This window comes from Cnephaeus nilssonii (assembly GCF_951640355.1).
Source record: "Cnephaeus nilssonii genome assembly, chromosome: 17".
NCBI lineage: Eukaryota > Metazoa > Chordata > Mammalia > Chiroptera > Vespertilionidae > Cnephaeus > Cnephaeus nilssonii.
This window is the reverse complement of record NC_137088.1, coordinates 38,645,027-38,671,467: the sequence shown is the minus strand read 5'-3', so window position 1 is coordinate 38,671,467 and position 26,441 is coordinate 38,645,027. Positions and strand designations below refer to the sequence as shown.

The window sequence follows — 26,441 nt, the reverse complement described above, 5'->3', positions numbered from 1 at the left end:
TATCTGATATCAGTCTCATATGTAATGTTCCATAGCACCAAGCCTGATGGCAACTAGAATATCTATAGGCATGAATTCTCCTCACAGAGTATAAAACACATCCTGTCTGAAGTAAAGTGATCACCTATTGGAAGCCCCATCTGTTCACACAGAGTACACACCATTATATAAGTGAGACACCTGTTTTTGTTTAATGCTGATTGAAGGCCTATAAAACAGATTGGTTCTTAGCTTATAAACCTATACAATTGATCAAAACCTGGCTGGCTCCATAATGACAAGATCTCATTGAGACAGGAACCAAACTTGCATTCCCCACACTTTGGAAGGTGTTTGGATAAAGGATACATTTTTAACAAATTGTGCTAGAATGACCTTTATATCCAAAAATGAACTTAGATCAGTACCGAGTACTATATATAAAATTTAATGCAAATGGATTATAGATCTAAACATAAATCCCAAAACCATAAACATCTAGGCTAGATAGAGGAAAATTTTTTGTGGCCTTCAATTAGGCAAAGACTTCTTAAGATATCACAAAAAAAATGTACCATCTATAAAAGAGCAAATTGAAAAATTGGACTTTTCCAAAATTAAAAACTTCTACTCTTCAAAGGGCAGAATTAAGAGAATGAATAGATAAGCCACAGACTAGGGGGGAAAAATAACTTTGCAAAGCATATATCTCATACAGATCCTGTGTCTAGAATCCCAAACTCTCACATCTTAGCAATAGGGAAAAAGCCAATAAAGAACAAATGGGCAAAAGATTTGAACTGACATGTCACCAAAGGCATACAAGTGGCAAATAACCCCGTGGAAATCTGCTGAGTACCTAGGCTTCCTAGTAAATTGTAAATTAAAATGAGAATGAGATTTTCCTGCACATGTTAGAGTGGCTAACATGCAAAAGGCTGACCATGCCAAGTGTTAAAGAGCCTTCGGAGGAACTGGAACTCTCTCTCAGACGCTGCTGAAAAGAATGTAAAATGATAGATTCCCACATTGGGCAATTCTTTGGTAGTTTCTTAACCTTTAATCATGTACATACTATATGGTACAGCCATTTTTTTTCTATGTGTTTACCCAAAATAAAATGAAAAATATGTACATGGAAAGCCTTGTATATGACATTCATAACAACCCCAACTGGATACAACCTAAGTGTCCATTGGCAGATGAATGGTTAAGTAAATGTGGTAAATCCATGCAATGGAATACTACTCAGCCACAAATACATTCAACAATATGGGTGAATCTCAAAATGATTATGTTGGAAAAACAGAAAAGAGTGCATATTATAGGACCCTACTCATATAAAACTCTACAAAATGCAATTTGATTTACAGCTGGCTCCTCCTGGGGCGAAGGGCTGAGCCTCCCTACCCCAGCATCTCCCAGGCATTCTTTGGCAGCTTCCCTAGGGAAGGAGGTGGAACCTTAGGCAGTATGAGACCCCTCAGCCAGGGTAATTCCCAAAGAGGATCAGTGGCTGAGAGCCGTGAGCTGCTGACGTCACCAGCATCAGGGAGCAGCAACTCCTCAGAAACACCTCCTTCTGTGGGGCTCTCTGTGTGTGGGCCTGACATCTCTGTAGACATCGCTGAGTAGACATTTCAGTTTTATACGTGTTCCCATAAAAAATGCCCGGCGTTCCCATGAGCCAAGACTGAATGGAGACTGTGCCTTTAAGATTATGTTTTAAAACTCATTCATCCACTTTTCTTAGAATTATATCAAAGTTTGATGTGGTTTCATTTCAAGAGTCTGATGAAACAATACTTTTATCTAAGAATATTTTTTCTTAAATTATAAAGACTCTATATATGAACAAATATTTTTTTGGTGTAAAGAGATAGCAGTTTACTCAGATGCCCATTATTTAACCAATTTATGGATCTCTTTCATCCTTTCTAAGAAAGTGGATTTTTTTAAGAAGGGCAGGTTAGGAATTCCAAATAGGAATAAATGCAGGGTAGAGACCTGAAGAGAGAAAATCTTAGCAATAAAAGGAATTGATGGTGAAGAACTGGCTCCGGGTAGCTGAAGCTAGCTCAGGGCTCCCTTGGGGGTAGGGGAAGGGAAGCTGGTATACATTTCTGGGCCCAGCACTCTCGAAGGGGGCCCAGGAGTCAGCTGTGCTCATATCCATTCATTTTGCTTGCAAAGATCTATAGCCAGTCCACCCTTGCTTGGGGCGGGGTGGAAACTTTTTCTTTTTTTTTTTTAAGGAGAGCTCAGGCCACTCAGGGGTTTGTACAATGTTGCTATGGTTTAGGATAACATCCTGGCATTTTCACAAGAGGAGGTAGAATGCACAGACTCATGGCTTGGTTCCTCTCTTACCCTGACTCCTCCCATCCACTCCATCCACTTGTCATCTCCACCTCCTAATAGCTCTCTCATCTGTCCCCTGCTGCCCTCTTCATTACCATTACCCTAGACTGAGCCATCACACTTTCTAAAGAAGGTGAATTTTTTAAAGTGTTATTTATTGATGATTCAGAGAAACTCCTAGAGGGCTCAGAATTGCAAAATAAAATGCATCTATGGTCTCAGTTAAGTCAAAGTCAGCAGCTTTCTGTAAAAATAAAAAAAATTTAAACACCCTGAACTCTTCACTGAGTTGTCATGGCAACCATTTCATTTTTTTTCCACAGAGGAGATAATTAGATGCTAACCTGGGTGTTGGCCCAAGGGTTTTGAAAGAAAAGCTTCCTTTTCTCCAAAGGGGGCAGGACTGTTGATTTTTATTGTTGCTGCAGGCTCTGAAGGACTCATTATTGATAGTTATGCTTTATGTTTCATCAGTACAAGAAAGAGAGGTTAGAAGATGCAGGTGGCAAACCCCAGGACAACACAGTCTGTCCATCCCTTGGGCCAGGTGGGGAAGTACTCCCTCGGGATGTAAATTCACAGGAACATCACACTCTCTCCTTCCCTCAGGTATCCTTCTGAATTTATTCTCTGGGATAATGGCAAAGATGGAGCGAAAGATCCCAAATGGAATCTCTGTGGGCCTAAGACTTCCTTCCTTAAAGTATCAATTAAGTCCCTTATATTTGCCACCCACAGTTCTAGGCTCTGGGAATACAACAGTGAGCTAAATGCACATGCTTCCTGGTGGGTGAAATAGATACAAATCACACACAGAGAATCATTATGATTGCCTGGAGTGCTCATTAACAGGGTGGTATTAGCTAGTTTTGGTTAGAAAGATGTGGTGGAGGGATGTTCCAGGGAAAAGGAAAGTCACATGCAAAGGCCCTGTGGCAGAAGAGAACACGGCACATTCAAGGGACATGAAAGAGGCCAGTGTGCTGATTTCTACAAAATATTCTGGTCGTTACCAGAATGGGACCATTTATCTTTGTGTTTTGTCTCCTCTGTTTATTCTTTCTGAGTGCCCTGGCTGCTCCGGAGGCGTGTGCTGTCACAGGGCGGGAGGATGAAGGGAAGCCAATGAAATGGCTGGAGGAAAAAGTACTGGGAAAATGGAAACTTTTATTGTTCAGAGCCAAAGCACACGGCTACACTGTCAGGTGCTACACAGACATGAATGTTATCAACACGGCATTCTGACCAGGGCTTTAGATTTGAGGAAGGATGGCCCACTTACAGGTCATCTCTTCCTGGCCAGTGCTCTGTGCCATTTCTCATGTCATTTCGTAAGTATTAACATCCAGGAGAAGTGAGGTGCACAAGATCCCCCAGTTGTCAGCAAGCAGCAGGGCCCCATCCTCGTCCAGAACTGACCGCAACCCTAGTGCGCGTGCCAAACCCTCCACTGCTCCTGGCTTCGCAGTGTCTCCTTGCTAGATTGTACTCGCTCCCTGTGCAGCGGCTCTAACTGAGCACTTCCTGTGCTCCAGGAGCTATGGCCAGTAAGTGGAAAGATACGGTCCGTGCCCTCTCGGGACAGTCTAGGGAAGGGACACTGTTAAATAAACACTAAAATGAATGAATAGTCACAAGTTGTGATGACTGTAATGAAGGAAAATAATTTGTTCTATAAGCAGGCAAGAGAATAAGGACATAATAAGCACGTGAAGGTCAGAGAAGCAAGCCCTCCTCGAGGAAGTGAGGCTGATACCCGAAAGACAGGTAGGAGATAGCCAGCTACAGGTGCGTGAGAACAGCATCTAAGGCAGAGAGAACAGAGGAGCGAGAGCCTTGAGGATGGCCAGAATATTGTGCATTTGAAAGACACAAAGAAGAGGGAAGGCAGAGGGGGGCACTGCAGAGTTCCTTTATATATATATATATGTATATACATATACATACACACACACACACACACATATATACATATATATATATATATATTATTGATTGTTTTACAGAGAGGAAGGGAGAGGGATAGAGAGCTAGAAACATAGATGAGAGAGAAATATTGATCAGCTGCCTCTTGCACACCTCCTACTGGGGATGTGCCCGCAACCAAGGTACATGCCCTTGACCGGAATCGAACCTGGGACCTTTCAGTCCGCAGGCCGACACTCTATCCACTGAGCCAAACCAGTTAGGGCTGGAGAATTCCTTGACTACGTTAAGCATTTTATCTTCATCGAAAGAGTGAAGCAGTTGAACTAATGCAGTAGGACAGCTGGAACCCGCCCCCCCCCCCCCCCGGCCCCAGAACTTTAGTTAAAGTCCTAAACCACTTTAGCATTGAGTTTTAAGGAGATATGAGACCTGGACAATACCTCTCAGGTCTGACGAAGAGTCTAGGAAGGTTTAAAGGGCAGACTCAGAGGAGGTAAAACGGGAGCCAGACTGCAGGCCCTTGAGAGTGAGTGGGGAGGAAATGGGTCTTTTTAGAGCTTGGAAACAAAAATGAAAGGAAAATGGATCTTATAATGGAGGTAAAACCCTGAGTCACTCTTTTTCTCTCTCTCTTGCTGGGATGGGTGTTATTTCCCGACCCAGTCTCAGAGCCCTCATTGTGCCATTCAGGGGCATAGGCTGGATGAACAGTTGCCTCTACTTTTCTGGGGAATCCCATTGCGATTATTTGCTCCTTTGGGGCATAAACCCTTACACATCTGGGGGTCTTAGTGGGGAGTCAGCGCAGTTTTCACTGGACGGCAATTCGATGGCCTGGTTTCCAGCCATTAATGTGGTTTGCCCTGCAGCCAGGAGCACCACCTAGCACAGTGACTGATGGCTATCTCAGCACCTTCTGCAGGCAAGGCAAAGGTTAGGGGGTGCCCCCCTGCAAGCACATGTGGACATACTAGAGTTCGTAGAAAAGCAGGGGAGCAAAGACAGTAGAGGAAAGGGAGAACCCAAAGCACAGGAGGGAGCTGCCATTGCCCACAGGCAAGATGGGAGAAACACAGACCCAAGGAACAGAGAAAGTCCGGAAAATACTAGCCAAGCCAATAAGAGAAAGCTGGATGCTTATGACGATCAAACCCTGCCCAAGTTCATCAGAAAGCCAATGCCAATGGCGCTGAAAGCTGAGCTCAGAACACATTCTTTTTGTAGGTCTGACATTGTCTTCTCATCAATGACACGCGTGGGTCCAATTTTAATGAATGAAAGTCCAAATTAAAACACAATAAATGTGCCCGGAAAATATGCAAGAACTGTCTCTTTCTTTTAGCTATTGATTTAACATCAATATTTTCATTTGATTATTGTCTTTTTATATTTACTGGAACTACAAAGATGACTTTAAAAGTTGGCAAAACTAGACAGCCTTGCTCTTATACCAATGGGATATTTCAAATGACAACTTTAGAAACAGAATCAGTTCAGACTTTTTTTTTAACCCACCGGTTTACTTGCAAAGTAATACAGAACATCATTGCATAGTACCTGGTGTATTCCCCAGCGAGGAGCCAGCCAGCATTTTCACATTATAAGACAGAATCTGAAATTGCCTCCTACAAAAAGGCTGTTAGGTTCAGTCTTGATGAATATGGCCAAGGATTCCAAGGTAGCCAATGGGATCTGGCAGAAGCGTGTCTCTCTAGGCTGACTGTGGGGGAAATGCTTTGCCTTAATATGCTAAATCACTGACGGAAGAGACCTAACATCTGGGAGGCTCTCCAACCAGAAGGAACAGTAAATAGCCCTTTAGACAGCACAACAGAGCAAATGGTGCCAGTGTTACCTATGTAAAAGAATAAAATTCCTACCTTGCAGTTGGAGGGGGAGACACATGAAATCAAAATTGAGGGGTCAGAAGGCTGGTGGAGGAAGGAAATTCTGAGTATCAGTGTGTGTAGGCTGGGCCCGTGTGTCCAGAACAATGAGAAGTGATTTGCCTACAACTGTCTATGGAAGTGGCCTGCCGCGCATCAGGGTGGCTGGCACGGGGAGTGGAACAGTCAACTCCCCGAGGATGTGGTCCATTGGAATAACAGCATCTCTGATTTCCCTATGAAGGAAGAGACACAGCCTCAGGCTTCTGGTCAAGAGAGCAAAGAACTGAGATGTAGGTGATTTCAAGCATGACATAATCACTTATCTCATGTTCCAGAACCGATTTGCATTCACCTGGAGCACTTGTCTTACATCCGTCCAAGTAAATAATGTAATTGTCTGCAGACTTAATATCATGTCTGCCCGGAGGTACTAAATGAGAAAAACAAAACACAGTAAAACTAGGTCTTGTGCAAGAATCATCTAGTCTCTTCCATTATCTACAATGTTATACTGGGCATCTGTCCACAGAGTGCCTCCCATCATATTTGATGTGTGTATCTCTCTATGTATATCATGTATCTATTTATTTATACGCCACTCACTCACAGATAGAAGGGCTAAGCAGACGCTGGGACCTTCTACTCTAGTAAAGACACTTGCATTTCCTGAGCACCCACCATGTACCAGGCACTGAGCCAACTACTTTTCACACACGATTTCCTTTAATTTTCAGAACAGAAGGTCTCAGAGGTAGGGGTGACATGAGATGGGATTTTATATCAGACACTCTTGTAACAAATTGCTGGGGTTTGGATTTTCAGTCTGTCACTTGAAGTGGCTTCCCAAAGTCACCCACCCACTATCCAAGGCCAACATTTGAAATCAGTTCTGAAAACAAAGATCTTGTTCTTTTCATTATACCATCCTTCTAGAAGATGCAAGTCTCACTCCCCTGAAAAAAAAAAACCACTCACACAAAAAAACAACAGCATTCCGCGCCCCATCATCATGCTGAATCCTTTTATCAGCATGTATCCTTTCATAACTAAGGCAAAGCCTTCAGTATGTTGACCCTGGATAACTGAGAAAGTCCCAATTTCGAACATTCTGTCACATTCCCAGCCATGTGTCAGAATTTATTTTTCAAAAATATGGTTACTCTAATAGGAAGCAAGAGGTACTGGCGGTAAAGATAGAAAACAGGAACTTAACTGCCAGGAACTTTTATTTCCATGTAGTCACGTGACTGTTCCAAACATTTGTCAAGTAATAATGCACCCTTCCTCTTTTGACTGCATCAGATAATTTTTTTATTTTTATTTCACAGACTGTGGGATGTCATGAGAATTATGAAACTTGTCCCATCCCACCTGAAGACTGCATAAAGCCTTCTTGTCCCAATTCTCAGCTGTCACTTGGGAACACAAAATTAGTTACTTCTCATAAGATAGTCAATGACAGATAAAATAATGGTGTGGGTATACTTTCAAACAAAATAGCAGCCAACTTAATGAGATGCTGTTCCCTAAAACAGGCTTTCATTCAGTGGAATCCATAAGGAAGATCATCATTTTTAAATGTATTAAAATTGCATTTAAAAAAGCAAAAAAAAAATGTTATTTTATGTTATAGCCAATAAATAAACCGGTGACACTAACACCCCTGATTTAGTGGTTGCTACATGCTGGGCACCTTTATATATATTTTACAATTGTGAGCCCGTTTGATGCTAACAACCTTGTAGGTACTATTATCTCCACCCTAGAAATGAGGGCCAGAGGCACACTAATAGTAGTTAACAACAACAAAAGACTAAGAGCTTTTCTTAAAACAGTGTTGAATGCCAAGGATATTTATCATACCTGATACTTGCTTCAAGTGTAGAAGTTTTTGCTCAACCAGAATTTAATAAGCACATACTTTTGTGGCAGACACTGTGTTCATTATCCAGTCAGTTCTGCTATAAGGTGACATATGTGTTTTTAAAAATCACCATGCTGTGCAATATTGTGCAATAAACACAGAAATTATGGAAAAAATGGGTTGGGGACACATACTCAAGAACATCATCAGTGACATTTTAAAAACAGGTAGGAATCTAATAAAAAAGGTGGCCTGGTTTTATACATGTTAGATGGCTAAGAAATATATAAATATCACAATAAATGGGGCATTTTACCTTAAAAAATAAAAAAGCCTGATGTTTGCTCATGGAAGCAGGTGCCAAACAGATTGCTGCTTGTGATTCATGGTGAAATTGCGGCAGGGGGGAGCTGGCAGATGTTTGAGGCGTGGGCGTGTGTGTGTGCATTTCATATATCCCCGCACAGCTGGGTTCAGCTGGGTGCAGTTGACTGTGTTCCTCTAGTGTTTCTTGTGGAAGAAATCACATATTTGCAAACATGAACTTTGTGTTGTACTCAAAGTGTTCCCTAATACCTCTTTCTCGTCAGGATGAATTTGTACTTTAAAGCAAATCATGCCTACCATCTTCACAATACTGTGCCTAAAGCCTGGGTCAATACAGTCACTTGGTAGTATCTCAATAAAAATGCTGAATGGATAAGTGGATGAATGCATGAATAGTGGAAAAGTATGGTGTGACTCACACAGCCTGTCTGAAAACACGACTACGAGGGAATGGACAGCAGGTGGTCATGAGTTCGTTAACTCACATTAATGATGTGACCCCACCAAATAGTCCCAGAATTTTGCTAATTTTATAAATTAAAGGTGGTAATTCATTAATATAAATATATTATTGGTTAATTTTTATAGTACATACTTTTTATTAAGGATATCATTAGAAATGATGAGACTATTTTGATGAACCCAAAAATCTGAAATTGGGTTTTTCCTGATAGTTCTAGTTTGATATTTATCTACAGGCCTTGTGAATTTTTCTTTGCTTTCTTTCTTTTTCTCTTTATTCTTTGGACAATAGTGAGAATACTCTGATTTTTAAAGTTTAAAACTTGTCACTATTATAATTATTACCAGCATGACTTGAAATCTCTCAAAATAATATTCAAGTAAACTGATTATGAAACTTACCCAGAAGAATTGGCAAATTTCAACGTTTGCTCATGAGCACTATCTAGCAAGTGTATACGTTATTTAGGATCTTTGAAATTGAGAGTTAGACAAGGCGAACTCAACTACATATATTTACAAAGCAACACTGGGATCTCATGATATGAATTCACACTGTATCTGACAATGAACTTTTAGTTCAAGATGAGAAAATGCATGGAGCATATTCACATGGGCTCTGCCTGGCACTGAGTTAAGTACACACCTGTGTATGTACTCTGATAGTCTATGTGCTGCTATACTTCACTCAGACAAGATATGAATAGGTGTGGTGTTTTAGACATTACAACCTAGTTAATAAGACATATGTAAAAAGTTCAAACTATATAAAAGTAGGTACAGAGGAAGCCTTATCTTGAGACCTACACCCCCACAACCTAATAAATATTTATCAGCCAGGAAGTAAATATTAGCAGCTGACATTTCATGGGTACTTATTTCCGAGGCATTCTGCTAATCACTCTTCATATATTAATTATATCTTCAAAACCCCCAGAAGGTAGGAACTATTATGATCTTCATTTTATAAATAAGGAAACCGAGACATAAAGAAAATATGTGCATGCATTCCATGCATCAGACTTTAGGAAAACTACTGTTCAAGAATGTTATGCAAAGCTCCTGGCTGTCTGGACTCCGAATCCCTTGCCTCAAAGCTCGTTAGTTGCATGACCTGGATTATGCATGATGAACGTTAGGAAAGCCACATTCAGCCAAGCAGTAGAAGCTGGATCTGGAACATTTGGGTTGATGATAAAATTAAGGCTTAATTATCAAAACCCACAGGAATTTCAAGGCACCTGGCATCCTTCCCACAGGCCTAGGCCATCAGGGACTGACCAGGTGGGGAAGACCTTACTCCATGGACACCGATGCCTTTACATCTCTAAAGAAATAGTAAGGAAGATTAAATGAAAGGATGTGAAGTACCCAAGATGAAATAGAGTTAAGCATTTTATAGTAAGCATCAGATCAGCTGAGACTAAAAATAAATGTGTTGCAACTTGCTAAAGGAATGTACTGAAGTTGACGCTGGGCTGAACACTCAGAGCTTAACAGTGAGCCTCCCATTTAATAGCAAAGAAACAGTGACTTAGTTTCCCTCCTGGGATTTAATGGGGTTGGATCCCTGTGAACCAATACCTCTGGGATCCCTGTACACCGGAGCCTTCCAATCTTTCTACTTATTTTACAATACTTTCATAGTACAGCGGGCCCTTAAATAATAGCATTTCACTCAATGTCGTTTTGTTATAACATTGATGAGATGCCACAGGAGCTTAACTCTTGTGTATAACAATTAGACTATGGTAAAATTGGTTTCCTTATATTTCATTTTGCTTAGTCGCAGAACCTATTGACAACATTGAGGACTAGCTGTACTTACTATCTGCTAGGTTCTATCCTAAGATCAGAAAGGTCTAGGCAGCCAGTAGGTCACATGGAAATTCTGCAGTATATTTAGAGAAAGGCTGTTTGACCACTCAGCCATAGGTAGGAAAAAGTGTCTATCATACAAACACATGAGCTCATTCATCATGTATTTATTAAGTGCCTACTGTTTGCCATCACTGCAGATACAAATTGCACCATGGACACAGGCCTAGAGCTATGGCCTAGTTGGGGAGACAGATGGTCAAGTGATCAGGGTAGTGCGAGTATAATTACAAATGGGAACCAATGATATAAAGAAAACAGATTGTTGAGATTTAAGGAGCTGGCCAACCCTGGAGGCAGCCTGGCTGGATGCTCTAAGCAGCAGAGGAGGAACGTTCCTAACAAATGAAAACAAAAATAAAGTAAAACTGCACGTGTGCACGTATGCAGGGTCTGTGGTTGAGTGAGCACAGCATCTTCAAGTTCCCCTTCAGATGGCGCCCTGGAGAGGGAGGTGGGGGACAGTGGTGAAAAATTGGTCAGTAAAGTAGACAGGGGGCAGATGATTCGTGGCCTCGTAGAATCCATTAAAGTTGGGGATTTTATCCTCAGATTGATGCAAAGGCAAAGTTGATGGAAATCATGACCAATATGTTCTCAAGGAACTAGGCTTTCCACTAACATGGAAGACTATGGTAGCTAGTCACTCTTTTTTTAAAAAAAATTAATTGATTTATCGGCCTACCTATCTATTTATATATATGTAGCCTATTGAGGTATGATTGACAAATTAAAGATGTTTATTTTTATCCAGCCTATTGAGGTATGATTGACAAATTAATTATGTATATATTTAGGTTATAGAACATGATATTTAAGGTATGCAACATGATGATTTAAGATCCATTGCACAATAATTACCACAATCCAGTTAATTAACACATCCATCACCTCTCATTTCATATAGCTTTGATAAGTCATGTACCAGGCAAATATTCCTAAATGTATCGTGGGGGCACTTCCAGATCATGACAGGGCACTTTATAAACACAACTGGACCAAGTCATCTATAGTTTTTCCCTCACTAATCTGACAATTCTCTACACCCTTCAACCTTCACCTTTTCAAATGTAGGCCAGACAAGAATTTAACTCATCAAATAGTAAGTGAGTGGTTGCTTGACTGAACTCCCAAGGAAGCAGAAGGAGACAAGGATAGCTCTGGTCACTATCCAAAACACAAATAACAACGTCAGAAAGAGCTCTTGCAACCTATTAGCAATTGGTCAGTGTAAAAAATACTGGACAAGCCAACATTAACTAGATCTTGGTCCCTTGCTGTTGGTATTTTTTAACTCAGAATTAAGCAAGAAGGGCTTACTTTCCAGGGAAATTTAGTCACTACTTGGTAGGTATAGTGAAGGTGAACCCCTTTGGAACACTATATATGATGGAAGTGCATATATTGATATACACTGAGTGGCCAGATTATTATGATCTCTGAACGCATAATAATCTCGCCACTCAGTGTATATCCTATATAATAAAAAGCTAATATGCAAATTGTCCCCTTGACCAGGAATTCGACCAGCAGGCAGGCCAGCCAACTGCCCATGTCCCCTCCCCCTGGCCAGGCTGGCCGGACCCCACCCATGCACAAATTCATGCACCAGGCCTCTAATATATATATGTACACACTGAGTGGCCAGATTATTATGCATTCAGAGATCATAATAAACTGGCCACTCAGTGTATATTGACATAATGACTTTTCACACAAGGCCCTAGAGTCTCTGTGTATCAACAGGTCATGTAGAGTTTAATCATTTTGTGTAAGTATGGGGGATAAAAACCCTTACTCAAGGTTTTACAGATTTCCATGATCTGCCTGTCTTCATATTCAATTGCCATTCTGATTAAAAGTACTTCAAATCTGATTCTGGGTCTACTCTGAAATTCTATGTAGGAGACTTCTCCAGGGCAAGCATGCACATGGATTCTCCCAATGGCATTCGAACAATAAAAATATGCATAAACTCTCCAATAAATGTTCAGAGTCATCCTGTCTTTTTTTTTTTCCAATCAGAAACCCTTGGTGATTGCTATGCTTTCCCTCCTAGCCATAGTCATTCTTGACATCACGTTAAGTGTTAAGACTCCCTCTGCGGTCATTTTATTTGTAATAGTGTCTTGTGTGTTGTGTCTCCTAGCTCTACATACAAACCACCACGCTTACAATCTCCATGAACCTAAGTGCGTCAGTGGCGCTGGGGATGCTATACATGCCGAAAGTGTACATCATCATTTTCCACCCTGAACTCAATGTCCAGAAACGGAAGCGAAGCTTCAAGGCAGTAGTCACAGCAGCCACCATGTCATCACGGCTGTCACACAAACCTAGTGACAGACCCAACGGTGAGGCAAAGACAGAACTCTGTGAAAACGTAGATCCAAACAGTAAGTACCTCTTCCTTCCTTTCCTCTCCCTATGCTGCATCAGGAAGCTCTCGGAAATGTGGTGTATGCTTGCCTTTCTTGGAAGAAACACGGGAACCGTTCTTGTCTTAGTGACTTGGGTTGTCTTGAGGAATGCTAACATTTTCTCCTAAGAGCCCTGCCTTATTCTCAACACCCTTTTCTTTTTTCACCCTGTTGGAGGCACTGCTTCAGAAGTGGGAAACCTCCCCTGCCCCTTGCTTCTCATTCTCTGGTCCCAACCCTTCCCAACAAACACCTTTATTGATCCTTTCCTGTTAGGGGAACAACTTCCTGGTTAGGAAAACGTTTAACGCCAGATTGATCTCTAGCAGCAGGAATGAAATTAGAATATTTAAGAATTTTAGAATCCTAACTTCTTTCCACTGGAACATGAATGAGGAGAAAGCTATGATTCTTTACTAAGCAATCATAGCTTAGTAAAGACACAAAAACATTGGAAAACTTTCATCCAAGTGTACCGGCCCAGACTCCACAAGGGAATGGCATCCCCGTGTGGGAAAGACATCTCCCACATCACCGCAGGAGAGTTCCATTCAATGAAAACTAAATATCCTGAGTGGGATCAAGGATTAAATGTCAGATCTGATATGCTACATGACATATCTGTAACCTCTGGGTAGCCTTTGTTCACCCCTGCAAATGAACCTAAATAAGGTAGGCATAAAAAATTATCCAGAGGTTAAATGCATAGAATTCCCAATTGCTAATTTTACTAATACTGGTGTTATAGTAAATTTCAGATTAAAAAGGAGACTTCTAGAATTTTTTTCCTAGAAATATTTTGTTCAGTTTCATATAGAATGAAGTAGAAACAAGTGTTCATGACACTTCCTGTTTTTAAAGTGGAGGGGGGTTCAGGTTATCATTCAGTCACTGGAGATATACTGTTTTTCAGTTACGAGCCGATTTTGTTGTAGCCAAAGGCTTATTGCCAAGCAAAAAGAATTCCTAGTCTAAATACTATAAAGCAATCCTTTATGTCTGCAACAAGAGAGAGAGATATCTTTAAAAACCAGGAGGCAGTGGAGTGTGATCCTGACAAATACTGTAGAGAGATCCATGATCTGGCACATCTCCATTTCTAAATGGTTGGTTGAGTGAATATTGTACAACACTTTAAGAATTCATATCTTCTAGCTTCTCTATGGTGGACCTCCCTTTGACTTTTCAATAGAAGAGATTCTGGGACAAGGGGAGAGGAAGGAGACACATCACCCTGAGAGAAGGGAGAACCAGAATGGGCAGAATGAACAGGCTCTGACCTTGGGTTTCCAGAGCAAATGGTCAGTGGAGAGAAGTGGATGGCGGATTGCTGTGGGATTCAATGTGATGTAGGAAGAGGCTTCAGGCTGAGACAGACCTGGGTTCAAATCCAAGCCACTCACTGGCTGTGTGACTTTGAGACCCACTGAGCTTTCCTAAAGCTTAATATCTATGTCATAACTGTCATGAAATATCATGCATCTGGAAAATAGTCGAGCAATTAAGTGTTAATTTCCTTCCATTCCTGAAAGACAAAAATCTTTGCCTAAAAGTACATTTCCGTGTGTATTATTATGTAGATATGCTGGTGCAGTTAAAGGCTAACTGAACACCAGGAAGTAGATAAAACTAATTTCCAAAAAGAAATATTTCCATGAACATACCTATGCATCTATTTATATGTATACTTGTATTAACAAATATAGCTGCGTATTTATACCTCTACAGAGTTTTATTCTAGAACCCCTTGTCAATTTGCATTTCATAAAAACCTTATCCTTGGAGACATCCTAATAACTGATTTACATTTATATTTGTACACATACACATACATCAAGATATGCCTAAAATCAATAAGCAGAAAATGTAGTCAAAACTCTAAATGTATTGAAAAAAATGACCAAATTAGAAGTTTTTAATTTGGACAATTCAGTATTATGCTACTTAAAATAATTAGCTTGAAACAACATTGCTACTGCTGTTAACTTTTAATTATTAGTTTCTATCCCTATTGAAGCTGTTTGGGGTATGATGATGCTAACACTAACAATACTACTAATATTACTAATAATAATAATAATACATCAACTGTCCTTTGAAATGGGCATTATGCATAATGTCATTTGTGGACTATCTTACTCCTCCCAATAACTGTGGAATGGGGGTTATGATTCTCATTTACTGAAGAAACCTAAGCTTAGCAAGATTAAGTGACATAACCAAAGTCACAGGTCTAGTTAGCAGCATAGGTGGGACTGAAACCCAGGTCTGACTCCCAAACCCATGCTTGTTTCTCTTTGCTGCTGTTTCTTGGGATGTGAGTGGCATGTTGTAATTCCAGCACAGTACTTACTCTTTTGGCTTCCACAGTTGGCAATACTTGCGTATAAAGAATATAATGATGTATTGTGGCAGACTCTGTAGTTAAATGTGCTGTGAAATGTATTATTGCCTGAAGTGTTGTCTATAAAGAGAGGATTAACGTGCGCTCAAAGAAGGCTGCCCGGGTAGAGGCCGCATCCTACTAACTCAAAACCCAAACACCTTATTACTTGTATCACTCACAACAAGTGTTCCATTTGGAATGCATTGGGTGCCTTTCCCTTGGAAAGGTTTTGTTGACTTTTGTCATTATGGTTGTTTTGGTGCCTACACAAAGATAAATCAAATAGAGCCTCTATCTCGTAATCAGTCCAAAAGATTTTGAAAAACTGATTTAGTTCTTTTGGACTTGTCCGTCTAGACACTCCCTAAACACCATAAAGAATTGAACTAGGTATTTGCTGAACCATGGGAGGAAATTCATGTACCTCCAAACATTGGGGTTTCTGATGGCCCAGCTCGCAAAAGTCCCAAAGAGGAATTTAATGACATTATCCAGATAAAAATCTGCCCAGCAGAACTGTTTGTGGTGGTGGAAATGTTCTAGCCACCTGTGGCTATTCAGCACTTGAAATGTGGCTACATAATGAGGAAAGACACATTTAACTCTGCTCCATTTTAAAGAGTGTAAATTTAAATAGCCATCTGTGGCTATGGCTACCATATCGGACAACACAGCTCTAGAAATTATCTCTCTTAACAGGCTGAGATTTCATTCTAGGACACTCAGTTTGAGCCCATATTGGACACATCTCCCCAAGTTTTAGCAGTGATGATGATCTGAAGCAAAGTTCACTTAAAGAAATGAAACGTTTGACCTGAGACCAAAGTGCAAACAAATAGTTATTTCAAATGATCCAGAAGGAACCACTGTTAAGGAAACTGGTATCACAGGGAGCAATTAGACTTGGACACCCAGCCCTGACAATGCAGAAATGTACACGTGAAGGGAAAGAGCAGTAGTGAAAAATTCAACTCATGAAACAGACAACTAGACTATTCTGGTGCGAGGGAACATTACTACTATATTTTATTAAATGTCAAATACAACTCTGGTCATCTCAAATTTCTGAGCTCTGGTAACAGAGACAAAGAAAATATTTCCTGAAATTCAGCTGTCTGGTTAAAAGAAAACAAACGCACAGGCCAGGCACTTGGAGAAGGAATGTGTCTTTCCAAAGGGGAAATTCTGTACACGATTCTCTGAGGGAGGGGATTGGAGAAGAAGTGCAGTTTCTAGCATGCACCACAAAGCGAAGAATGAAACAGAAATCTCCCCTTCCTCATGGTTGTTCGGAACACACAGTCCCAACCTGTTTCGACCCTCAGTGTTTTCATTTCCAGCAGCTCTGCTCCATCCCTGCCGCCGCCACCCGGTGCATGTGCGCTTCTGCCCACCCAACGCCACCGCAGCTACGTGTCCACATAAAACCAAACCCGCTGGCTCACCAGGAGCAGAAATCAAAACTGCCCTGGCACAGCCTGACTCTTCCCCAAGAGGTTCAGTTTTCCTCTTAGGTTACTTCTTCCGTTAACATGCCACTGTTTGAGAGAAAAACCTCTCTGTGGACGGAATACACAAAGAGCATCTGCTAGCTAGGAGCCTTAGATATCCGGGTGCTTGCTGGTCTCCGCATTGACTGCAGAACAGCAGGGGGGAGAGGGGTGTAGCTCAGCGACTTACTGAATTTTTATTTATGCAAACAAGATTTCTGTTGCTAGAGGATCAGAAGAGCCTGACCTAGTTTGGAATGCTTTGGACCTGGCTGCCATGATGCCTTCTCCACATCCCTGTCCAAGAATCAGGGCACTTCAAGCTCTGGTCTGGCTTCTGCATTCTGCATTTGCCATGTGGCCGGGCACCTTTTTATCGTTGACCTGGCAGATGTAAATTCATGGCAAATTGATTGTGCTTGGAACTTGGCATATTGATGGCCACCAGGACCCTTGTCTAGTTGGACGGATAATAGTAACTGAGGCAGCGTGAGTGTATTGAGATGAGTGGGTAAGACCTGCTGCCTTCTCACCTGGGTGGGTCAGAACCAGAAGATGTGACTTATCCTCTGGTCAGATACTCTCCTCGTAAAGGTAGCAGGTAGCGATAGGGAGCCCTAAGCTACTTTTGTGCTAAACTAGCATCCATTTTCTAGCTATTATCCCCAGGCCTTGCAGAAAAACTCCTGAAGTTCCTGGGCTGTTCTGAGTTAGTTTCCTCTGGGGGGTCAGTAGCAACTTGAGATGTCAAGCAGGTGGACACTTGGGACACACTCCCTTCCTGGATGTGGGGGCGTATGACTGAGTACTTGACACTGAGATACAGGCTGGACATATGCTAGGACACCATGTACAAGACTAGTTTAAACCGATAAGCATATTGTTTGGTGAAGCACATTTTAGAAGAAGAATAATTTGCACCTAAAATAGAAAATTTATAGTAAGATATATTACATATAACTGTAATCTTTTTTAAAATATATATTTTATATTGATTTCGGAGAGGGAGAGAGAGATAGAAACATCAATGATGAGAGAGAATCATTGATTGGCTGCCTCCAGCATGCCCCCCACTGGGGATCAAGCCCACAACCCTGGCAAGTGTTCTTGACTGGAATCAAACCCAGACCCCTCGGTTGGCAGGCGGACGCCCTATCCACTGAACCAAACCAGCTAGGGCTAACTTTGTATTCTGATGTTATTTTTCTTTACTACCACTTTTGCATGTATGGTAAAATATATAAATACTTTGTGCTTTCTCAAAGAAGGAAATATTTGATTTAAAAATGTACACAGCCCTGACCGGTTTGGCTCAGTGGATAGAGCGTCGGCCTGCAGACTGAAGGGTCCCAGGTTTGATTCCAGTCAAGGGCATGTACCTTGGTTGCGGGCACATCCCCAGTAGGGCATGTGCAGGAGGCAGCTGATCGATGTTTCTCTCTCATCTATGTTTCTAGCTCTCTATCACTCCCTTCTTCTCTGTAAAAAATCAATAAAATATATATTTTAAAATGTACACAGAAAACACCTGTTGTAAAATGGATTTGCGCATCTAAGCCTACACAACTAACAATGTCTGGAAAATTCTGGAACACATGCCTGTGCTGTGTAAATTTGTTATGGTTTGGTTTTGTTTACGTGCTGCTTCCTCATTTGTTACAGCCCTAGCATCCTCAGCATTGTGTTCTTGGCTTCATCCTCTGGACTAGCCATGCAGGCTGGTCAGCATGCCTGGAACAGGCTGCGGATAAAAGGGATGGCAATAGGAAGAAAACAACTCTGACCAGACAGATAAATTATTTGGGGGCTGGTTCTCTCAACTGCTCCACCTCAAGCAAGTCAAGCCAAATTGCCTTAAACCAAGAGGCACCAGTACTCCCATGTTCAGAGGTACCCGAATTGTGGTGAACTGGTCTACCAAAGGCTAGTGACCCCACTGAAAGAGTGGGCATGATGTCTATGGTCTCTATTGCAGCCTCTTCTCCAAAAGAAAAAACAAAAGAATGAGAAGGAATATTGTTTGACCATTTATTTTATACGTACCTATATATTTACTTTTCCTGTAGACTGTATACCACCAGTAAGAAAGAGTGTACAAAAGTCTGTTACTTGGTACACTATCCCACCAACAGTATAGCTTTTGCCTGCTTTCCAAAAGGTAAGACAAATCCAATTTTTATTTATTTGTGTGTTCTTGTCTTTACTGAGAATTAGAAATGTGTCCATGAAAACTGTGCATGATTGCCTGTACATCTATGTATGTGAAGAAACGTGTTTTTAAGGATGATCTGTTAACTAAGTTTGGTAGAAGGAGCTGCTATAAGCCACATGCCTGATGTGTTTTCTGGAGAACATCTGTATGAGCGTGTATGCATTGGTCTTTCCTGAAAAGGTAGCCGACTATGGCAGAATTAGCACTGGTCATTCTGATACATACTCTACTTTACAACTACCAATGGTGGGAGATTATTTTTAAAATGTATGCTTTCACAGTCTAGTTTTAGAAGGCAATTTTGAAAACTTACAGGGAGAGAAGGGTGATATTTTACAAGCGTAGTAAAAATGTTTGTTCTGGTTTATTTTTATTAAATACATTCAAAGAAATGTATACCTTCCTAGAAATGTATTCATTCAAAAAACAATGAATGTCCCTACCACCTTAAATCCCAAATGGTCTTGGTTTGTTCTTTGAAGCAAAAAAAAAATGAAAAGGGGTTTGCTGGCTGAGCTTGATAATGTGTTGAAGATGATTTGTGGCTCCTAGTTCTGCCTTGGAGAAACACTGAACCAGCTTCAGTCATTTCACAGAGCTGGGAGAGGTCCAATAAAAGACCACAGGACTCTAAAAATGCATTTCAACGTTAGCCAGACCCAAGAATCACCAATAAATACTAAGGGTATTCAAACTAATAGCTTTAAAAACACAGCGAATGGTGTAATGTGTGAATTGGACATGGGACGAACTGCCATAAGAATACTAACTGATTCACCATTGATGCTTACATATCACTATGGAAGAATATTAGTGGTCGTATTATTACCTCCCTACTTCAGCCTAAGCAATATTGTAACATAGGGGAAAACAACACTTGCAAGTATCCTATCCAGCTGGAGGCAGGGTATTCCAAACGGAGGGAAAATAAATGGTAGAAAACATGGAGTAAAGTTATTAAAAGCATGTGGTGGCTTTGAATAAAAGGGTTTCTTTTGATTTCCTCTAAACCTCCTATTATGCTTATAAAATAGAGAAACCTATCTCTAGAGGGATTCCGAGAGAGAGAGAGAGAAAGAGAGAGAAGAGAGGTCATACCATAGGAGAGGGAAATATTGGTTCAGGATGTGGCTAGTCTCTCTTTTCTATGTGGCTAACATGGAACTTTTATTAGATCATTGCTATGTTTCTTCCATCTTTGTTTCTGTAATGGTCTACTAAGTACAAACAATATCTTGCTCTTTTTAATCCATTTAGCACTCTAAGACAAGAGTACTTTCAAAGAGTAACTACATTTTCTGTTGATTTTAGATGGATGCCAGCGCCTCAGTCTTTAATTTCAGACGTATTGTTCACAGGGTTCTTTCCTTTCTCCATATCAACATGATCTGTCCTAGTTTATAAATAGGGCATTCTCTTCTCCCAGTGACTATATAACTGTATTCCAGTGAGATTTCAAGTTTTTGCAGTACAAGTGCTTGTCAAAACACTGCAGCTCATCACTTTAATAGTCCTTTTCCAGGAGACTGCCTCAGAATAAATGAGAAGGAATTTTCCCTGGGTAAAAACGATAGATTTAATCTCGATCCATTAAAAATTCTCGCCAGCTCCATTCTAAGTTGATGCCTTTTGGTTGAAAGGGTGCAAGATGAAAGTGGTCCCCAGTCAATCTTTCAGTAAAAAATATATATTTTTAGGATGTGCTAGTTAGAAGTAAACTTTTTTGCTAGAATTGTCTTGTTTCAAGAATGTTGACTCGGTGTTCCCTTTCCTGCCCATTTAGAGGTGGCTTTACAAATTAATGATAAATATCTAACATAGCTACTTAAAAACCACGGGGAATGGAAGCTACTCTAAGTTAAGTGAGTTCCAAGCAGGGAGGGAGGGTACCATTTTTTATGGGTTACAGTCAGACTGGGAAGCTGGGAGCACCAAGAAAGAAGCTCTAGGTTATGTGTTCAAACCCATTTCTAGGCGGTTGTTTTCAGGGAGACAACACAGGCAAGAAAAACCTAGAGGTTCAAGAGTGAACTTCCAACTATGGTGCTAGTAAGACTTCAGTTTCACCCCCCACCATCAGCAAAGGCGCACCCTAAGGAGCAAATCCACACCTGCTTGTTGGGGTTCAGACTGAGACAGAGCAGAACCTGACGCGGCTGGAAAACGCACCCCACACCCTGCACCCACCTTCGACACGCACTCTGGGCCCGGCGGCAGCGGGAGCAACACTGCCTGCGTCTTTTGTCTGAACGTTTTCCTACATCTGACAGCTCTGCAGAGTGGTATCAATCTGGTGACACTTATTTCAAAATGCAATTAAGCAAGAAAGGAAAAAAAGCCCAATTAATCTGGCTTCATCACCAGGACAGGAAACTGACTGTTTTGTTAGGAGGTCAATTTTCAAACCAGAGGATGGTGTTCTGGTTTTTAAAACTTTAAGAGTTTAATTCAGCAAATATGGACATTTATTAGCCCTGAGTATTTTTTCACAAGGTATGTTCTTCCGAGCAAGTACACTGGTTATACTAGAATTGACCTTTCCTTCATTTATTAAATGGCATTATAAAACAATAATAATCTCTTATTTTTCTATAATTACCATCATGAGGTCATTTCACCATTTCTACATTTTGGGAACTGTACATCCAACTTTTCTGTTATGTCGAGACTCTCTCTCCTTAACATTCACTGTGATATTTCTTAGTTAACTGGAGACTCTCTCAATTTAAAATCCATTCTGAAATTCTGTAAGTGAAGCATAGCGAAGAATATATGTCACCTGACCTTTGACATGAAATCACCTTAGAAATAAATGCAGCTATAAATCTTTTCGGCATATCTCTTTCTGCCTAAGAGCTCTGTGAAATGCCATCATTTCTCTCATTGGGGTTTACAATCTCAGCAGCCTCAAAAACCAATTAATATTTGCCATCTCTGTTCTGTCACTTCAGTTGAACTTAAAGAATGGGATGAAAGTGCACATGGCTGGAATTCCTACTAGTTTGTAGCATAAAAGAAACACACACACACACACACACACCATACCCCAAAGGCATGAAAAGTGTGTCAAGTTTTGTGGGTTGTTGTGGTTTTTTTTTGGGGGGGGAGTTTTATTTAATATAAACTATTATGATGAATAACTGGATGGAAAAGAATATAAAATGAAAGTAAACATCAAGGGCAAGATGAACTTGAAAAAAAATACAAGCACATTATTTCTGTTCCTTCTCACTGGGAGGTATATGATGTCAAACGACCAAATTACTTTTGAAAAGGTGGCCCATAGGTTAAGTTATAATACATGCAGTCTCATTTTTACAATGCCATTTATTTCCTCAGGGTAGCAAAAAACAAGGACACTTTTTTAGCAAAACTAATAATGCTTAAGGAACAAATCCTTCCTGTTCAAACTCTTTGTGTCAGGTTTTACATGTGAGCATGTCACGGCACACCTGGCCAGGATTTAGTAACTGGAAGAATAATCTTAAGTGAGGTCAAAGAAACATTTGTTGAGTACTGTTCCTCTGGGTCAGCCCTGAACTGACTAGGAACTAGGGACAGAAGCGGACAGTACCCTCAGGTAGCCCAGATCTGATGGAAGACTTCAAGGTAAGCAGTTATAATTCAGAGCGACAGGGGCCCTTAGGAGAGGTGTGTGAAAGTGCTGCTGAGCTATGTGAACAGAGCATCACCAGGAGGTGTGGTTGGAGCTGGTCTTAAAAGAGGAAGGACTCCAGGCAGCCACAAAGAAAGGACACTCAACGCAGGACACAAGTTTGCAGAAAGAACCCGGAGAACAAAAGAATATGGTGTCCCAGGCCTAGAAAGCAGTGTGCGGCTGAGGCATTAGGTGTTCAGGGCATGACACATGGGAAGCAGCCTGCGCATAGTGGGACCGCATCACCTTTATCCCTGCGCCTTTAGCAAGGGGCCTGGCAAATATTAGAAAATGAGCTCGGAATGGAGTACAAACCCTCATATACCAAAGGCCCCTAGCCTTACCTTGGACGTAGTACATACCCAGTAAATATCTCAGAGTGGGTATTTATTAAGACTGAGAAAACGCTAAGTCTACAGCTTCAGCAAGTGGAATTGTGTTCTCCCAGATCAGACCTCTAAGGTCGCACACAGTGCCCTGGAAAGGCAACATTTAGCCCTGATGTCACAGTGTCATCCCCGGGCTGTTGCCTTTATGTGCGACTGTCAACCAGCCAGGCAGGGCTGCGTCTGCAGGTGTGGAGTTGATGTACCTTTGATGAGTGAACCCCACGTATAAAACCAAGTTTTATTTCTATTTCTTTCCTGTTATGGACAACGGCTATCTACACCATTTTTCTTTCAAAGGGCACCGGGATTTCAGTTACCATTAGAAATGGATCCTGCCCTGGCCGGCTTGGCTCAGTGGATAGAGCATCAGCCTGCGGACTGAGGGGTCCCAGGTTCGATTCCGGCCAAGGGCACATGCCTGGGTTTCGGGCTTGATCCCCAGTAGGGGGCGTGCAGGAGGCAGCCGATCAATGATTCTCTCTCATCATTGATGTTTCTATCTCTCTCTCCTTCTCCCTTCCTCTCTGAAATCAATAAAGAAATATATTTAAAAAAAAAAAAGAAATGGATCCTAAGTATTTGCTTAAATGACTATAACTTCTACTTCAGTAAAAACATAAGCAATCAATAGGTGTTTTATTATTATCATTATTATTATTAATGCATTTTCTTAGAGACTGGCATTAAGGACAGATTTTGTCTTTTAGGCCCCAAGCATCATTTGCATTTGTAAAGAAACAGTGTGTGTCCTAAACCAAGGTCAGTTAATCTCTACAACCTTCCCTCCCAATTACTGTGAATGAGCATCTTCTCTGGACTCAAGTGATGGTGACTTGTTTCTGCCTCCTAAGGACATGGCTCAGCTTCGAGGATTTGTTTTCCTTTCTTTTCTTTTTTCTTCTTCTTTTTTTTTTTTTTTGTTTTTTTGGCTGTGCAATGGAACTTGGATGCATTTTAAAATAACTTTCTCTAGGAACCAAAGGTAATCATTATTTCTCTTAATGATCCACATGAATATTATCATTATTTTTTTTTCTTTTCAAGTTTAAAATTAGGTTTGAATTACCTTTATGTCTCTGCCTCTTTCAGGGTAACCTCAGAGGACCCCAAGCTTGCATCAAGAGGCCCGAGGACACGTCTCCAAAGCCTGATCTTGCTGAGCTGACCCCAGCAATCAGAAGAACATGACAGGAATCAGCAATCCCACTTGCTGTAAGTGTTGGTCCAAGTTATCGGTTATGACCTTGTATGTCCTGTTGTGTGTTTTTTTTCCCTCTGGCCACGGATAAGGAAAACTGGATCAGGGTCCTAACCCTGACTCTGATACTTGGGGTAGCATAGCTCACTCGCCTCATGGACCTCTGAGTCCCATTCTCCCTGATCTTCAGTTTCCTCTTGGATAAAATGGGAGCAAATTTCCTTGCTGGGATACCACGGAGATGGCATGGGACACATAAATGAAAGCCCTCCTCTACAAAGGGCTGTGTGTAGCACTGTTAGTCCCGCTTGTCTCTGTTTTAATTGGCTTTCCTTTCTCTTCTTTTTTGGTGGGTGCATTTTTGTCTACCATAAGCCGTCAGAGTTGGGGGGGGGGGGTGACACCTAGATTGCCCAGGAAGTCAGGCGCCCTTTCCTCTGGCTGCACAACCAGCCCTGTTTTTGAGATGGCTCACTGTGGTCCTGTAATGGCTCATTAATAGCTTTTGTCTTGGTGGAATTGACAGGCCAGGCCATCCGTCACTCAGCCAGGCTGCTGCAGGACAGCTAGGCTCATACCCCCTGATCTATGAACCACTCCATGTGATTAACTTCGACAGGTAACTTCAGGTTGGCTGGCATGCCGAGGAGCATTTTAAGTACAAATAACAGCTCTGGGATATGTCTTGAGTGATAGAAAAATGACTGAGTGCAATAGAGTCCCTTAATCTTTGCTTGTGAAAACACATTAGGTTTCCTTTGGAGACCAGGATACTGCAACAACATCAATTAACAAAACCTCTCAGAGATCTTCGTTGATACTTTGAAGTTTGGTATTTTTCAAGCTTACTTCAAAAGGAGAACTCCATGGAGGGCCAGGCTCATTCATCTCAGTCTTCAAAGGACCTGGCATCGTTCTTTACAGAAATTTAATAATAACAACAATATCAATTACCATGATGATAATTGCACCGTATCATCCCTATTGCTACAGCCTTACAAAGTGCTCAGCCATCCATTGAGACAAATCTCATTGTCCCCACTTAGCATAGGAGGCACCTGGCTTGGAGCTGTGAAGCAAGTTGCCAGAGACACACACCAATGAGTGGCACAGTGGGTGCCTGCACTCGGATCCTCTGGCCAGACTCCTTCCCAATATATCTTTCTGAAATTGAGTGGAACTGGACAAAACGTTTCCGTCTGCATCCTCCATCTAATCAGCATTTGTTTGTTGTTCTCTTCAGTTGCTTCCTGAAGATGAGCGAGGCCCTCCAGGGCTTCAAGTTGAAAATCATAATCTGATTTCAGGGCCATTTTGGAATGAGAGATGTGGCCTCTTTTTCCTTTTTTTTTTTTTTTTTCCTCTTAATGATACCGCAAATGATGAGACTACTTAATGCTATTTCACCTCCTCTTGGATTCTTTTGATGGTCTGAAAATTAAAGAGTATAGTTCCTGCCTCAAAGAACATGGCCTTGTAGAGCTGGAAATGCTGAACTCTTGAGAAGTCATTGAAATCCACTAACATAATCAAGACTTACAGGTCATCCAGGGCTGAGCGCAGCCTGTTCACAGTTAAAATCACAAAGCGTCACATACTGATGGCTCTAAGCAGACACCACCTCTGCACACAGTGATGGCGTTTGGCATGGAAACCTAAGAAAAGGACAAATCCAGGAGAGGCTTTGGTAGCATTAAAAAGGGACACTTTCCTCTCCCACGAATGTGAAAAGCTAATTCCCACCACAGCTTCATCACCTGTTTCTTCTCTCTCTTCCTTCATCACAGCAAGGCTGTAGAAAGACACTGGCCACGAGGCTCATTATCATCTGTGTTAGCTAAAAATTTGATTAAGCTGGCCACCTAGGATTAGCATGAAAAATGCTAGGTTTTTGTTCTGGGAACTTAATTCCTCTCTCCCTCATTCTTGTCATGTTTGCAAATTTCATTTGCATTTGCATTTCCCATGGTTTGCCAAAGTCCAGACTGAGACTTGAGCT

The 26,441-nt window shown here is 41.3% G+C and overlaps 1 protein-coding gene across 2 annotated transcripts in view; it reads left to right on the top strand.

Moving 5' to 3' along the window:
- Positions 1-26,441, top strand: part of GRM7 (glutamate metabotropic receptor 7) — a gene marked incomplete at both ends in the record, with an annotated part of 782,439 nt that overhangs the window by 715,208 nt on the left and 40,790 nt on the right. The window contains 2 exons of one of the 2 annotated variants that reach the window (XM_079794369.1): positions 12,839-13,085; positions 19,052-19,122. In XM_079794369.1, coding sequence (XP_079650495.1) covers positions 12,839-13,085; positions 19,052-19,122 — 318 coding nt within the window. Of the gene's footprint in view, positions 1-12,838; positions 13,086-19,051; positions 19,123-26,441 lie in introns of those variants that run through there. The other variant, XM_079794370.1, reaches the window with a different exon arrangement.